Raw genomic sequence first — 15,872 nt, 5'->3', positions numbered from 1 at the left:
CAATAGTATATCCTTTTCCTTATATATCTTTGCACCAAGGAGAAGCATTTCTAGTTTTAGATATTAAAAACTACAGACTGGGGCTGGAGAGATGGCTCAGCGGTTAAGAGCACTGGCTGCTCTTCCAGAGGTTCTGAGTTCAATTCCCAGCAATCACATTGTGGCTCAGAAACATCTATAATGAGATCTGGTGCCCTCTTCTGGCCACAGGCATATTTGCAGGCAGAACTTAAAAATCTTAAAACAAACCAAAAAAAAAAACTACAGGCTAGACATGGTAGTTCATACCTTAATCCCGGCAGAAGTAGCAGGATCTCTGGAAGTTTGAGGCTAGCCTTGTCTATATAGTGAGTTTCTAGGCCAGTCAAGGCTAAATAGTAAGATCATGTTTCAAAAAATAAATATATATGGATATACATATATATTTATATACACACATATACATACACACACACACACACATATTCTTTGGGGCTGGAGGCATGGTTCAGTGGTATCACTCACTGCTGGGTTCAATTCCCAGCACCCATATGGTAGCTGACACCAGGCATGCACACAGCACACAGACATACATGTAAACAAAACACCCATACATGTTAAAAAAATAATAACAATAAAATTAATTTTTAAAAATGTCTGGAAATGTAAGTTGGTAGAATGATTGCCAACCATGTTCAAAGCCCTGGATTTGATCGCCAGCATGGAATAAACTAGCTGTGGGAGCTCATGCCTATAATCCTAGCACTAGGGAGGTAGATGCAGGAGGATCAGAAACTCAAGGTTATCCTCAGCTGCATAACGACTTCAAAGTCAAAGACTCCGAACCAAAAATAATATTTTAAATTAAATCTGTCATTTGGTTAAAATTAGCTAGAAATATTTATTTGGGCTCTCCAAATCAATACACCCAATGCCCAAGCAGTTGGGTGGGGCCTGCAGCCGAACCCTGCTGAAGCTCGGGCAAGGCCCTGGGTCTGATCCTATCACCAAAATAGTAAGTTACACTTAAAAAGAGTAAAGCCAGGAAACAGAATTCACAGAGGAAGAGAGCTGAGGAAGGAAGTCCTTAGTGGGGTGTGATAAACTGATTTTAGCAAGTCATTCTATTCCATTAAGTGTTTAAATATTTATATTCTATACCAAGATTCCGGTGCTAGGAATGCAGTTCGCAAAACACGTATCAAAGTGATTAAAGATTGATATTTTAAAAGTTCACTTCAGTGGTGTGTCTTCAAGAAAAACACAGAAGAAAGTCAAACACCGAGCACTGACAAGTTATACTGTGGCTCAGAGTGTGTGTTTGGCACACACAAGGCTCTGACCCCCATTAATCCTCAGCACAGAAAGAAGGAAAATAGAGGACAAGGCGAGGAGGGGACAGGGAAAAGGAATAACTGGCAAAATGTCTCGGCAGGTGAGACTTCTAACTGCCACACGTGACCTAAGTCTGACCCCAGGACTCACCTGGTGGAAGGAGAGAACCGACTCCCACAACTTGTCCTCTGACCTCCACACGTGTGCCGTGTCATGCCAACCACACACACATACACACATACACACACACACACACAAACACACACACAAATAAATGCATGCAACTTTATCAAAGAAGAAAAAGAGGAGGTTACAACTCCATTAAAACAAGAGATGTTGAGCCAGGTACAGTGGGGTATGCCTTTGACCCCAGCCCCAGAGAGGCAGAGGCAGGAGGGTTTCTGTGAGTTCAAGGCCAGCATGGTCTACAGAGTGAGTTCCACGATAGCCAGAGATACATAGTGAGACCCTGTCTAGAAAAAACACAGAACAAACAAAAAGGAGGTTGGTGTCCATACATTGCCATGTCCAAGATTGATCAACTGAAAAAATAAAAATGATACCTATCTCCAAGCAGGGGTGGCGCACGTCTTTGATCCCACCATTTGGGAGGCAGAGGCAGGCCGATCTCTGTGAGTTTGAGACCAGCCTGGTCTACAGAGCAAGTTCCAGGGCTGTTACACAGAGGAACCCTGTCTCAGAAAATAAAAATGATGTCTAACCATGGGGGATAGGGACACAGCGCGGTGGTAGAGTGCATACCTAGTAGGCCCTGCGTTCAAGTCCCAAGCAATGCAGCACACACACACACACAGTCTATGAGATCGCATTTTTTAAAAGATAAATGACAGATGAGCTCGTATGTGGGCTGTGTACCAGGGACTATGGACGGAGTGTCACTCAGAGCACCTGGTGTGTGAGCTGCAATGTACAGTCGGTACCCTCCCCGCTCATGACCATGAAGTCCACTTGAGTCCTGAAGGTAGTACACCTCCTGACAATGCTCATGGCCACAGTGGGTATGATGTGTACTCGGTGTGTGGGAGACACAGTGAAGAAGGAGCATCATTGCAGACTGAGCTCACCGCCTTGGTAGCATGCTCCTGAGTGGTCATCAGGCTGTCTCAGGCTTTTATATCTCCAACCCCCATGAGTGTTGAGTGTGAGTTTGGTCCTGCTATCTTTTTTGGCCAGACAGCATCTGCTGTGGTCCCTCGGAGGCAACTGCTCTCTTGCTCCATTCCTAACAATGGAATCAAAGCTGGCACAGTACACCCGGCTCCTACCCCAAGCTGAATTCTACCAAATAGTGTGTGAGCTGGGGCTCAGCTTATGGATAAGGTGTGGGACAAAGGCCTCCGGCCTCCTGGTCATTCCCTGAGCACCGAGTACAGTTCTCTGGGGATGGGAGAGGGGAGGAGAAAGTAGGAAAGACAAAAGGTGGGGGTGTGTGCCTTTTGTACAGTAACAAAAACTAAGCCTTGTGGAGGGCAGGAGTATATGGATAGAACAGCTTTAGAAAACAGATATGGGCCAGGCATGGCGGCACATGCTTTGATCCTAGTACTGGGGAGGCAGAGGCTGGCAGAACTCTGTGAGTTCAAGGCCAGCCTGGTCTACAGAGAGAGTTCAAGGACAGCCAGGGATACACAGAGAAACCCTGTCTTGGAAAAAAAAAAAAAAGCAACAACAACAAAAAGACAGACAGATAGAAAGGAAACAAACATGGAAGCCAGCATGGTGGTGCACACTTGGAACCCCAGCACTGGTGAGGTGGAGGCAGGAGGATGCCCATTCAAGGCTAATAAGAGCTACACAATAAGTTCAAGGTCAGCATAGGCTATATGAGACCATCTCTAGAGGAGGAGGAGGAAATAAAAGAACCAGAAATGGAAGAGTTACTAATAAAACTAAAAATATAAAAGTATAGATGATGTTGAGGGATATTTGTACGTGGTGTGAAGATATAACACTGTGATTGGTTAAATAAAGAGCTGAAAGGCCAGTAGCTAGGCAGGAGGTATAGGCAGAACTTCCAGGCAGAAAGAGGAAGTAGGGGTACAGAGGAGACATCAACAAGACACGGAAGGAGTCAGACATACGGAATCAAAGAAAGGTAAAAGGCCACGGGATAAAACTTAGATTAATAGAAATGGGTTTATTTAAGTTACAAGAGCTCATTAGGAACAAGCCGATGCTATAGGCCAAGCTTTCGTAGTTAATACGTCATTTCCATGTTGTTTTTCTGTAGGCCGCCCCCCAAAACATTTGTCTACAAGATGATATTACAGAAGAACGTGTAGTGACAAGAGAAAGTAAACACAAATACGGCTAAACCAAAAGAATAAAAAACGAGTGTGTGTGCAGTGTAAAATAAAAACACCAGTGCAAAAAAAAAAAGACTATAAAAGAATGAGTCAGTAGGGCGGTGGTGGCGCACGTCTTTAATCCCAGCACTCAGGAGGCAGAGACAGGTGGATCTTGTGAGTTTGAGGCCAGCCTGGTCTACAAAGTGAGTTCCAGAACAGCCAGGGCTATTACACAGAGAAATCCTGTCTCAAAAAACCAAAAAGGAAAGGAAAAAAAAAGAATGGTTCTATTTCTATAAATATACATGTATATAAATATGGAATATGCAGTATGTGGCTGTATGTGTATATAGATCTTGCATAGAAAACCATACTAATAGTTATCCTCGGTCAATATGGGTTTTATTTCATTTGATGGTTTGAGGGGTACAGGACTTTGCACTGTAGCCCAGGCTAACCAACAGTCATGGCAAGCCCCCTGGCTCTTGTCTCCAGAGGGCTGGGGTTGCAGGCTGTAACCCAGGCTAACCAGCATTCATGGCAAGCCTTCAGCTCAATCTCCACAGGGCTGGGGTAGCAGGTGGGAGCTACCATGCAACACTGGTTTTAAGGTCTGGTTTTTGTTGTTGCTGTTTTTTTATTGACTTAAAACTTCTGTAGTTGTACAGGGCGGTGGTGGCACATGCCTTTAAGCCCAGCACTCAGGAGGCAGAGGCAGGTGGATACATAGTAAGACCATGTTTGAACAACAACAACAACAAAAGTTTCTTCCAAAATAAGAGGGTTTTTTTTTTTGTTTGGTTTGGTTTTGGTTTTGAAGACAGGGTTTCTTTGTATAGCCCTGTCTGTCCTAGAACTCACTCTATAGACCAGGCTGGCCTCAAACTCACAGAGATCTGCCTGCCTCTGCATCCCGAGTGCTGGGACTACAGGCATGTTGCACCACCATCACCTGGCTAAAAAGACCCCTTTTTAAAACCAAAAAAATCTAATGTTTTTGTTGTTTTTATTTTTTTTCTTCATTTTACATTCCAACCACAGTTCTCCCTCTCACCCCTTCCCCAACCCCCCTTTACCTCTCCTCCAGGCTACCCCCATCCACTCCCCTTAATGGGTAAGGGCTCCCATGGGGAGTCAACAAAGTCTGGCACATTAATTTGGGGCAGGACCAAGCCCCTCCCTCCTGTGTTAAGGCTGAGCATGGCATCCCACCACAGGGATTGGGCTCCAACATTCATGCCCCAGTAATAGATCTTGGTCATACTGCTAGGGGCCCTATTGTTTGTAGTTTTTTTGTTTGGTTTAGATTTATTTATTTTGTTTACAGTATTCTGTCTGCATGTATGCCTGCAGGTCAGAAGAGGGCACCAGATTTCATTACAGATGGTTGTGAGCCACCATGTGGTTGCTGGGAATTGAACTCAGGACCTTTGGAAGAACAATCAGTGCTCTTAACCTCTGAGCCATCTCTCCAGCCCTGTTTGTAGTTTTTGAGACAGTCACTATGTACCCACGCGCTTCTGCCTCCTGAGTGCTGGGCTTAAAGGCATGTGCCACCACCACCCTCTACAACTGATTCCTGACCTCCTGGGTGCTGTGGCACACAACACATGCCTATACACACACACACAGAGAGAGAGAGAGAGAGAGAGAGAGAGAGAGAGAGAGAGAGAGAAAGAGAGAGAGAATAAAGTTAAAACTGTAACTTAAATGTTTTTAAAGAACTTAAAGGTTAAACAAAACCCTAAAACCAAGTGACAGGCCCCAAAGCTACAGAGAAACCCTGTCTTGGGGAAAACAAAAAACAAAAACAAAAAACAAAAAAACAAAACAAAACAAACAAAATGAGAAATAAACCAGAGAACAACAACAGCAAAAATAGAAACAAACATTAAGTAACTATTCTTTTTTTAGAATGGTAAAATAAGATTGATTTTTGGCACCTTCTGTGTGCTCTTCTTTGTAACTTTGCTAACAGTTAAAATGTATTAGATTTACAATTATATAGTTTCCGATGTTATTTGTTTATTTATTTATTTATTTATTTTTGGTTTTTCGAGACAGGGTTTCCCTGTAGTTTCTAGAGCCTGTCCTGGAACTAGCTCTTGTAGATCAGGCTGGCCTCGAACTCAGAGATCTGCCTGCCTCTGTCTCCCGAGTGCTGGGATTAAAGGCGTGCGCCACCACTGCCTGGCTCTACTTTAATTCTTTAACTGTAATGCACATCCATGTTTCTTCTACCCAGTGGCCAGAAACAGAATCAACGCATGTCTATCTCAGACCAATGTTTTTCACCAACGATCTCATCTAGCCATGCTGCCTAGAGCCAGGCACCCAGCTAAAGGGCGTTAAATATAACTCTACAGCCAGCCTAGCCCCTCCCATCTTCCCTTCTCCCCGGGGGAACACGGGTACCAACACACTCAAATCTACACCCACTCGGTTCAAAACATCCCCAGTGGTTGATTCCAGAAAGCACCGAATGTATAAAATGGAGGGCGCTCTCCAAGTGCTGAAGCTAAGGGGTGCCTGGGAGCCTAGGCTGGAAAGAAGCAACGGGGTACAGAGGGAAGATGGGTGGGGCTCTTGTGTCTGTGAGGGTAAAAAATAATCAGGAGCTAAGAAATGGGGGCTTTTACCATTCTGTGATGAGCCATGACAGATGTTATTATTTCATTACTTCCTAATTCTTGTCTGGGTCCACAACTCCAAGACAATTCCAATTTCTAGCTCTTTTTTGTTGTTTGGGGGTTTTCCGTTTTGTATGTAGCCCAGTAGCTCCACATAGCCTGAAACTGTCAATCTTCCTGAATGCATCTTCTAAGTGCTTATCATAAGATTTTCATCAGTTACCCGTGGTGGTACACATCTGTAATCTCAGAATTTAGGCAACCAAGGCAGGGGGATCACCAAGAGTTTGAGGTCAATTGAGCTACATATCATTTTCGTTTTGTTTTGTTTGTATGTTGTGGGGTTTTGTTTTGTTTTTTATTTTGTTCTGAGGCAGGGTTTCACTGTGTAGCTCTGACTTTCCTGGAACCCACAGAGCTCTGTCTCCTAAGTGCTGGGATTAGAGTGGGCACCACACCACACCCTGCAGTGTGGAATAAGAGATCTTTATTGAAAAGTAAGGAAATTAGCACAGGGCTGGTAAAAGCCCCTTGTTCATTTCTGACAGGACCTTGCTAGGTAGCGCAAGCTATCCTGGGACTCACAGTCCTTCCGGCCTCCAATTTTCCAAGAGCTATAAATAGAACCATGGCAACCATGCCGCTGCTAGAAAATCCCACTTCTGATGGCCACTGTTGTCTCTGCCCGGGCCACTCCAGTTGCTTATCACTACCCTGATCTAGAATTCCCCAAGAACAATGTCCCGTCCAAATCCCAACCTCCAAAGAGAATCTCTGGAACACAAGCTACTTTTTATGTTTGTTGAATAAATAGATATTGAGGAGAAGTAAACATTAGAGGTTTAGTGATTTAGACGAAACCATCCATAAGAGAGCCAAGTGCTTAGCCCTTTCAAATTTCACTTATGCAGGGACAAAGTGTATAAAAATAACATCTTTTACTTTTTTTTGTTGTTTTTGTTTTTCAAGACAGTTTCTCTGTGTAGCCCTGGGTGTCCTGGAACTCGCTCTGTAGACCAGGCTGGACTCAAACTCACAGAGATCCGCCTGCCTCTGCCTTTGCCTCCCAAGTGCTGGGATTAAAGGTGTGCATCACCACCACTTAAAAATATTTTTATTGCCGGGTGGTGGTGGCACACGCCTTTAATCCTAGCACTCAGGAGGCAGAGGCAGGCAGATCTCTGTGAGTTCGAGACCAGCCTGGTCTACAAGAGCTAGCTCCAGGACAAGCCCTAAAGCTGCAGAGAAACCCTGTCTCGAAAAAAAAACCAAAAAAAAATTTATTTTTATGTGTGTGATTGTTTGTTTACATGTATGTATTTATGTGTATCTTTCTTTTTCTTTAGAATTCTTTTTAAAGATTTATTTATTTATTATGTATACAACATTCTGCCTCCTTGTATGCCCGCCCGCCAGAAGAAGGTGCCAGATCTCATTACAAATGGTTGTGAGCCACCATGTGGTTGCTGGGAATTGAACTCAGGACCTTTGGAAGAGCAGGTGGTGCTCTTAACCACTGAGCCATCTCTCCAGCCCCCTATTTATGTGTATCTTGTGCGTGCCTAGTGCATGTGGAGACCAGAAGAGGGTAGCTGATTTCCTGGCACTGGAACCAGTGCTCTTAATCTCTGAGCCATCTCTCCAGCAACCCCCTTCCCCATTTTTTTTTTTTTGAAGGCATGATTTCTCTGTGGAGTCTAAGCAGGTCTCAAACTTTCAATCCTTCTGCCTCAGCCTCTTGAGTATTAGGATTTACAGGGTGTGCACGACAGGGTATGTTCAGCTAACTTTCAACTGTTATCAGGAGTTTATTTGGGGCCTAGGGGCACATACCCGTAATCCCACTCAAGAGGCTAAGGCATGAAGGTTACTCTCTCAGATTTGAACTTGAGCCACCCTGGACTACACAGTGAGAGTTATAAACCTGTCAGGGACACAGAGCAAAAACCTATCTCAAAAAAAAAAAAAAAAAAACAAAACCAGGGGCTGGTGAGATGGCCCGGTGGATAAAGGCATCTGCCGCCCAGTCTGAGTTCCATCCGTGGGACTCTCTTGGTGGAAGGAGAAAGCTGATTCCTGCAGACTGTCCTTTGACCTGAGCTGGCTTGCCCTGTGTGCCCCACCCCACAAATAAATAAAAGTAAATTTAAAATAAGATAGAAACAGAGGCTGGGAGGTGACGCAGTAAGATCACTCGCTGTGCACACATGAGGACCTGAGCTCATATCTCCAGCACCCACAGAAAACAGGGGCTGCGTGTATCTGTGACCTTAGTACTGGGAGGCAGAAACAAGTAGATCCCAGGGCATCACTGGCCACCAGTCTAGTCACGATGGTGAGTTTCGGGTGAAGAGACTGTCTCAACGGGAATAGGTGGCCAGCAACAGAGGAAGACACAGACATCCTCCTTTGGCCTCTGGAGGTGGATAAATGTGCAAGCTCACTCTCATTTTCACACACACACACACACGCATACACTACATACACTCCCCAAATACAAATAAAAACATAAAACAATGGCTATGATAATCCTACGAGGTACATGTGTTTACCCTCACTTTATGAATGAGGAGGCTCAGAGAGGTCTTGTTGTTTTCCCACAGTCACACAGCTATGAAACGGTGAGCAGGGTTTCAAACCCTCGTGGTTCTGACTGGAAACCCACACCGAAAGTGACCAAGGAACCCCAAACATCAGCCCTGCCCCACATCACAGCCTTCTTTTGGCTTTGCCATTGCTGCCTCATGCCCTCCCCATCTGTATTTCTCAAATTATTTTAAGTAAAACTAAAGCTTTTCATCACCCCTTGTCTAACCTTTACCCCATTTCAGAAGTGTTCTCCCCCGAATCTTTTCAGAGGTCCTTTTCCACCCTCTCCTCCAGGTAGCTTCACACCCAGATAATGCCAAAGCCTCTGAAACTGAATGACCTGCTCCATTAGAAATATTCCTGCAGAAGTCTCTCCACCTCTGAGCTGCTCTCTCCCAGCCCTGCAAGCTCCACACTCCTCCTCGCCTTCCCCAGAGGCTCTCCCTGGAAAGCCCACAGCCAGGGCTCCATGCTGTCTTTGAACCCACTTTGAGCTTCCCTTCATTGGCTGGCACAGGAGAGGCACTTAGCAATGTTTTCTATAATATGTGCTGCTTGATGCTAATGGGGAGATAAGATTAGGGGCTCAAAGATCTGTTCAGTTGTCAAGAAAGCCCTTCATAGAACCCAAACTTCAAGCACCAGGCCCTATTCTGTGGTGACACCCCTGGGTATTGTTACCATGGCAATGCTTAAGAGACACTAGCCACAGCGAACATTGCCTCAGCTCTCCATTTTCCTTCATGGCTCTCCCCTCAAAGCTAAAGAGGTCCTCGCTTTTCCTTCAGAGATCACAGGACCCTCAAAGTCACGGTGGTGGCACATGGCTGCAATCCCAGCATTCACGAGGCCAAGACAGGATACAGAGTCTGGGTCCAGACTGGGATACCTGGAGTTCCCAACTATCCCAGACACACAGGAAGGCCTGTCTCAAAAACAAAACAAAACAGAACTGGGCCAGGGAGATGGTCCAGAGGGTGACGGTGCTGCCAAGCCTGGTGTTAGTTCAACCACCAGGATCTACAAGGGGGGAGCGGAGACTCCTGAAAGCTGCCCTCTGCCCCTCACATGTGTGCTGTGGCATATGCATGCCACCACCCACCTCATATGCACAAAATATAAAGTCATATAACAACAACAACAAAATACAAGCCAGGTGGTGGTGGCGCACACCTTTAATCCCAGCACTCAGGAGGCAGAGGCAGGCGGATCTCTGGGTTTGAGGCCAGCCTGGTCTATAGAGTGAGTTCCAGAACAGCCAGGGCTACACAGAGAAACCCTGTCTCAAAATAAACAAACAAAAACAAAACAAAAGACAATTTGCTTAACTTTTGGGAGACCTAAGTTGGACAGTTGAAAAGGAGAAAGAGAAAGAGAGATTGTGCTTGAAATTGATTGATTCCTTGCTGTCACCCCCTCCCCCACATCTGGCACAGATGTAGTGGCCCAGGCTGGAACAAAGAAGAAAAGCCAGAGAGACACCTAAATGAGTTCAGTGAGAAAAGTCAGACTGGATTCAAGCGTAAGAAGGAGCAAAACAAGACAGAGCACCACCACACACGTACGTAGGCCGTGCCCCAGGCAGCCTTGTACTATGACTCAGGCCGCTGACTTTGTCAAATCCCACCCCCTAGGAACCTGAGAGAAGTCTGAGAGTGGGGCAAAGACAAGACCCACAGAACAGAACCATTACCGCTCTACCTACTGCCAGCCTAGGCAGCCCAGGCGCAGGAGGGTCTCTGAAGGCCAGAGGAAGTAGCAGTGCTAAGCAGAGAAGGGAGAGCCACCATGAGAGGAGAGGGAGCTGCCGGGCTGCTGGCTCCAGTGGGTGATCCTCTCCCACTCCACCTAGCTTGCTTTCCCTCACCTTCCCTCACATTCTGAAGTGGCTTCTCCACTGGTCATCAGGCAGTGCCCCCCCCCCCACTGGCTCCCAAAGGGATTTCACAAGAGGCTGAAGTTGCCTTTGCCACACAGGAACCTTCAAGACCCTCCTCACAAGCGTCTCTCTCCGAAGCCATCCTTCGGCAGAGTGAAGAATGGTGGCCCAGAAGGCAAGCAGCTCGGAGGATGCCGCCTGAGACAAAATGGTCCCCTGGAAGTCTTACATCTTGAGTGGCAGATTGACAGGAGGGCTTGGGTAAGGAACAATTCAGGAGACAAAGGTAAAGCCCTACCAGTGTGAACCAGACAGATGAGACAAACTACAGGGCTGAGATAGAATCTGCATACCAGGGGGCCATGGATTTCTTTTTACCCCCCACCCCCACCCCTGGCATCTCTTCTGTTTAGCTGGACTAAATGGTCAGATGATTCCCTCAACCTTCCTCCCAACATCACAGGCCAGGACCCATCCCACACACCAGAATGGCCTACAGAGCCTAGGGAGCCCTTCGTATAGTGGATAAAGCTAATGAAGTTAGCTTTAAAATAGGTGTCCTTAGTGCCTTTGCTCCCCATGACCACCCCTCCTGTTGTTCAGTCTTTACAGCTTAAAAGGACCTCAAAGTGCAAATCCCCTCACTTAAAGACTGACAGTTAGGATACTCAGAGAGAGAGGAGTCCCCAGGGCTGATCGGGGATTTCTTTTAACCTGACCACACTGACCAAACAGCAAAGCCTAAGTCCCTAAGGCAAAACAAACAGAGGTGCTCTTCGTGGAACAGAAGCGTTGAGCTGAGTTCACTGTGTAAGAATATGACAGGCTAGGGAAGGAGAGGCTTTCTTGGGGACATGTTTATAAAAGGTTCTGTTCCCCAACTCGAAGGTCCAGGTGTCGCCTTCCTACTTGCTTTATGCCAAGCACCGTGGACGAAGACACAGGAGAATCACCCTGACCTTGAAGATTGCCCTCATAGATGCCCCTCCCTTCCAACACTGGCAATGGTTTCTTGGCTTGGTACCCCCCAAACCCCGCAGAACTCAACCCTTCACAGCCTGAAGTCCCTTTGGGCCATCACAGATAACGGTCTGGAACAGAAATCTGGGGAGGCAAGGGGGACATAAAGGAAAATCATGTGAATTTTGGAGTCCCAGACCTGAGTCCAGTTCCATAGACTGAACAGAACTACGGATTCTCAGCATGACCTTGAGAAAGTCATTCAGTTTCCTTGGGCCTCGATCTCCTAATCTGTAAAATGGAAATATGCACAGGACTTCAGGCTGTAGTTCTGGGAATTCGGCAGTAAACAGACTACCAAGGACACGGTACATGTTAATGTTCCTGAAGATCTCCACCGGGAAGGGCTTCCATGGTGAGGTGGTCAACTACTACACTCCAAGGGATTTTCAAGATTAGATGAATAAGCAAGCATGAACGAACTCAGGGCTTGGGCATTTTGACTTGGGAGGGTTCAGGGAGTCTGAAATTCTCTTGATACTGTACTTGGGATAGAAAGGCAGAAGCGTCCTTACCGTTCTGGAGGCTACCTCCTCAGTTGGGTGTGGCTCTTTCCCAGAAACCCTCCATCAGACCTGTACCCCCTCCCCCGCCCAAGTCCAGGCAGCAACTACTTCGGGTGATGATGAAGGGCTAGCTGGTCCTAGAATCCACTCCCATTCATTCCTCCATAGGGACCCTAGACTTCCCATTTCTGATCTAGCCCATCTACTAATCTTCCCCTCCCTTCATGGAGGTTGGGGCAGAGATGCAAGCCAATAACAAAGAGAAAACGCGCTTTCTCGGGGGGGGGGGATCCCCAAAGCAGGAAACTGGCTCTAGGGGGTGGGAACATTTCAAGAGAGTGGCAAAGACAAGTTGGGGCTCCCGATGACGATGAAGGAGCCCCCTCCCACTCTGCAGAGACTTGGCTGCAGGCCTAGGCAGGCCACACCCAGCCATCCTGATGCACGGGAGAGGAGGGGCTGCGGCGGATGGAGGGTGAGTAACCCGGAGCCGCTGCAGAATGACAGGCGTAGGGGCTAAGTCTTAAGGTGAAAAGATGTTTGCATCCCGCCCCTCCTCTGATTTCCTTTGGATGCAGCACTCACCCCAATAATGACGCTGTCGTCCCCTTGAAAAATGGGGATGAACTTGTCCCCCCGCAGAATCTCCGCCTGGTTCAGGGGCCGAAATCGGCAAAGCACCTTGATGCTGCATTCGTTGTTGGTCTCCGCCATGGTGGTCGCCGACGAGGGGCTGGGGCAAGTCTTCGGCTGCACGGGATAGTGTGTGCTCCGAAGGAAGGGAGCGCCGAGCTGGGGTCAAGGAGGAGGACAGGTGATCTGTCGCTGGGGCCAAGGAAGCAGCTGGGACGCCCGGGCGAAGGCGCGCTTTCGGTCTCCTGCGGCACTGGATGCGGCGACCTGGGCGTCTGGTCCTCTCTCCGCGCTGTGCCTCTCCGCCCCTCGCGCTGCAGCCGCGCTGCGGGCCTGGGCGGGGCGCGCAGGAGCAGCGGGGGCGGGGTTTCCTTCGCAGGGGGTGATCCACACTGGACAGCGACCACCCAAAGGTGGAGTTTGGCTCACCTGGCTCCTCGATCCTTAAGACTCGCGGATAACCATGTACTCACCCCTTCCCCTCACAACTCACTCCGCTACTGGAGACCCGTTTGTTCCTTCTCAGACTCCACCTACTGGAATCGTTAAGGGGACTAAGGTGGGCCTGTGGCCTGCCTGGGGAAGAGCACTAATAGGCCTTCCATTCCCTTTATTCCAGAGCATACGCCAAATGCTTTACAACCATCTTTTCATATTTAAATCACATTTGTCATTCTGCTCCTCCATTCCCCTCCCCCCCCCCCCCCCCCCAGTTTCTTTCTGCTGCCCAGAGGTACTCATGACTCACTTGGCCTTCCTGGATGTGCGCCTATGGAAGTGGATTCCAGGTCCCATGCCTTCGAGAAGCGGCTGGAAGGTCTAACTTACTCCCCTCCTTTCTTCACAGAAAGTACTACCGTCTGGTGACAGTCAGGTCCTCAAACAGAGTGAAGCCAAACTAGCTTCTGGGTCATCAACATTCTCAGGCAGATGGAGTCCTCAATGATGTCACTGAGGTTGGGGCTAGGGTACAGACAGGCAGGGGTAGCTTTTGCAAGAGAAAGGGAGCCTAAAAGCCTGAGGAATGGGTGATGATGGGAACAAAGGCCAGAGGTAACTGTGTGAGGATATTCCAGGGCAAACAGCTATATTTGGGTCTCAGACAGGCTTAGCTATCTGTGTGCATTTACTGTCCTCGTTCCCTTTGGATAGAGTCCCAACACCCCAAATCCTTTCTCAAGGCATTCTTTCCTTCTCCCAGTTTCCTGGTCAGAAGAAAATAAAAGAAAACCTAGGAAGTTCTTGTCCTTCCTCTCCTTGGGTCAGGCTCCCACTGCCGCCCCTGAGCAGAAACATCCAGAGATGACCAAATTGATTTTGCTCAATGTCACAGCCTCTGCCAGCCAACAGAGAACCAGGCTGCAGGACAAACAAGCCCTCGTCCTCCAGGAACCAACTGAGCCAGGCCTCTGCCACTCATACACCTTGACTCTTAAGGGGACTGAAGGAAAGGAGTCGGAAGCTGTACATGAGAGTTCGGGGTCCTGGCGACAGAGGCCGAGACTCGGCACAAGCCAGGAATGAGAATGACAGTGAGTTCCTAACTCAGGAGCTCTACAACTGCCCTTGTCTGGCACTATTTCTGAGGACTGCAGCATCTTGCAAGCTCAGGAAATATACCGACATCCTGCCTCTAGAAGCAAAAAAGTGGCTTCCTTAGTGAAATGGCTTCAAAATGTCAGTCCATAGGAGGGCCACTGGTCAAAAACGAAAGTTCAGTGGGTACACGCGCGCATGCGCGCACACACACACACACACATACACACACACACACACACACACACACGATAAGTTCTTATACAGCTGCGCCAGTCGATCCTCAAAGAACTTTTCCTTTAATTGTTGAGATGGGGTGGGAGGGGTTCCTCTATGTAGCTCAGGCTAGCCTAAAGCTTGGTATGTAGTTCAGATTGTTCTCTATGTAGCTCAGGCTAGCCTAAAGCTTGGTATGTAGTTCAGATATTGTTCTCTATGTAGCTCAGGCTAGCCTAAAGCTTGGTATGTAGTTCAGATTGTTCTCTATGTAGCTCAGGCTAGCCTAAAGCTTGGTATGTAGTTCAGATTGTTCTCTATGTAGCTCAGGCTAGCCTAAAGCTTGGTATGTAGTTCAGATTGTTCTCTATGTAGCTCAGGCTAGCCTAAAGCTTGGTATGTAGTTCAGATTGTTCTCTATGTAGCTCAGGCTAGCCTAAAGCTTGGTATGTAGTTCAGATTGTTCTCTATGTAGCTCAGGCTAGCCTAAAGCTTGGTATGTAGTTCAGATTGTTCTCTATGTAGCTCAGGCTAGCCTAAAGCTTGGTATGTAGTTCAGACTGTCTTGCACTCTTCGTCCCTCAACCTCCCACAGCCGCCCACTGCTGCGAGTATATGTGGGCGCCACCGTGTCTGGCTTGAGAACCTCTTCTATCCCGCGTTTGTCTTTTTATGTCTTTACTAGATAGTGATGGCAATAGCACGTCGTCGGCTTTGTATTTGTTTTTCTCCTCCTCCTCGTCTGTCATTTCGAGACAGGGCTGCTCTACGTAGCTCTGACTCTCCTGGAACTCGCTCTGGCTTTGAATTTAGAGATCTGCCTGTCTCTGCCTCCCGAGGGCCAAGATTAAAGATGTGCCCCCACTACGCCTGACCTTCTCATCTGTTTTAATAACGGGTCAGTGAGGTGGCTCAGCAGGTAAAGGGGCTCACCAGCAACCCATGACCTGAGTTTGATCCCCAGGACCCCCAGGGTGAAAAAAGAAAACAGACAAACAACAGTTGTTCTCTGACCGCCAAACTCATGCAAAGACACCTGCACACCGTGCACGTGCACGCACGCACACACACACACACATACATACACACACACACACACATACATACACACACAAATAAATTCGATAAATTAAATTAGGGGTCCTATTGTCATGTATTTATTTGGCAAAGGAAAAGAGTACCCTATTATGTCTGTTCTCCAGAAAGGTTTGCTCTTGACCTGGGCACAAAGCTACTGTGT

At 47.5% G+C, this 15,872-nt stretch overlaps 1 protein-coding gene across 2 annotated transcripts in view; it reads right to left on the bottom strand.

Annotated features, from left to right (window-relative positions):
• Kif5a (kinesin family member 5A) overlaps positions 1-13,012 on the bottom strand; it is a 37,479-nt gene extending 24,467 nt beyond the window's left edge. For both annotated transcript variants that reach the window (XM_038314766.1, XM_038314767.1), the window contains exon 1: positions 12,833-13,012. In XM_038314766.1, coding sequence (XP_038170694.1) covers positions 12,833-12,961 — 129 coding nt within the window. In that variant the 5' untranslated portion in view covers positions 12,962-13,012. The remainder of the gene's footprint in view (positions 1-12,832) is intronic.
• Positions 13,013-15,872: the final 2,860 nt, after the last annotated feature.

This window comes from Arvicola amphibius, chromosome 17 (assembly GCF_903992535.2).
Source record: "Arvicola amphibius chromosome 17, mArvAmp1.2, whole genome shotgun sequence".
NCBI lineage: Eukaryota > Metazoa > Chordata > Mammalia > Rodentia > Cricetidae > Arvicola > Arvicola amphibius.
Note: the sequence above shows the minus strand (reverse complement) of the source record. Positions and strands in the feature narration are given on the sequence as shown.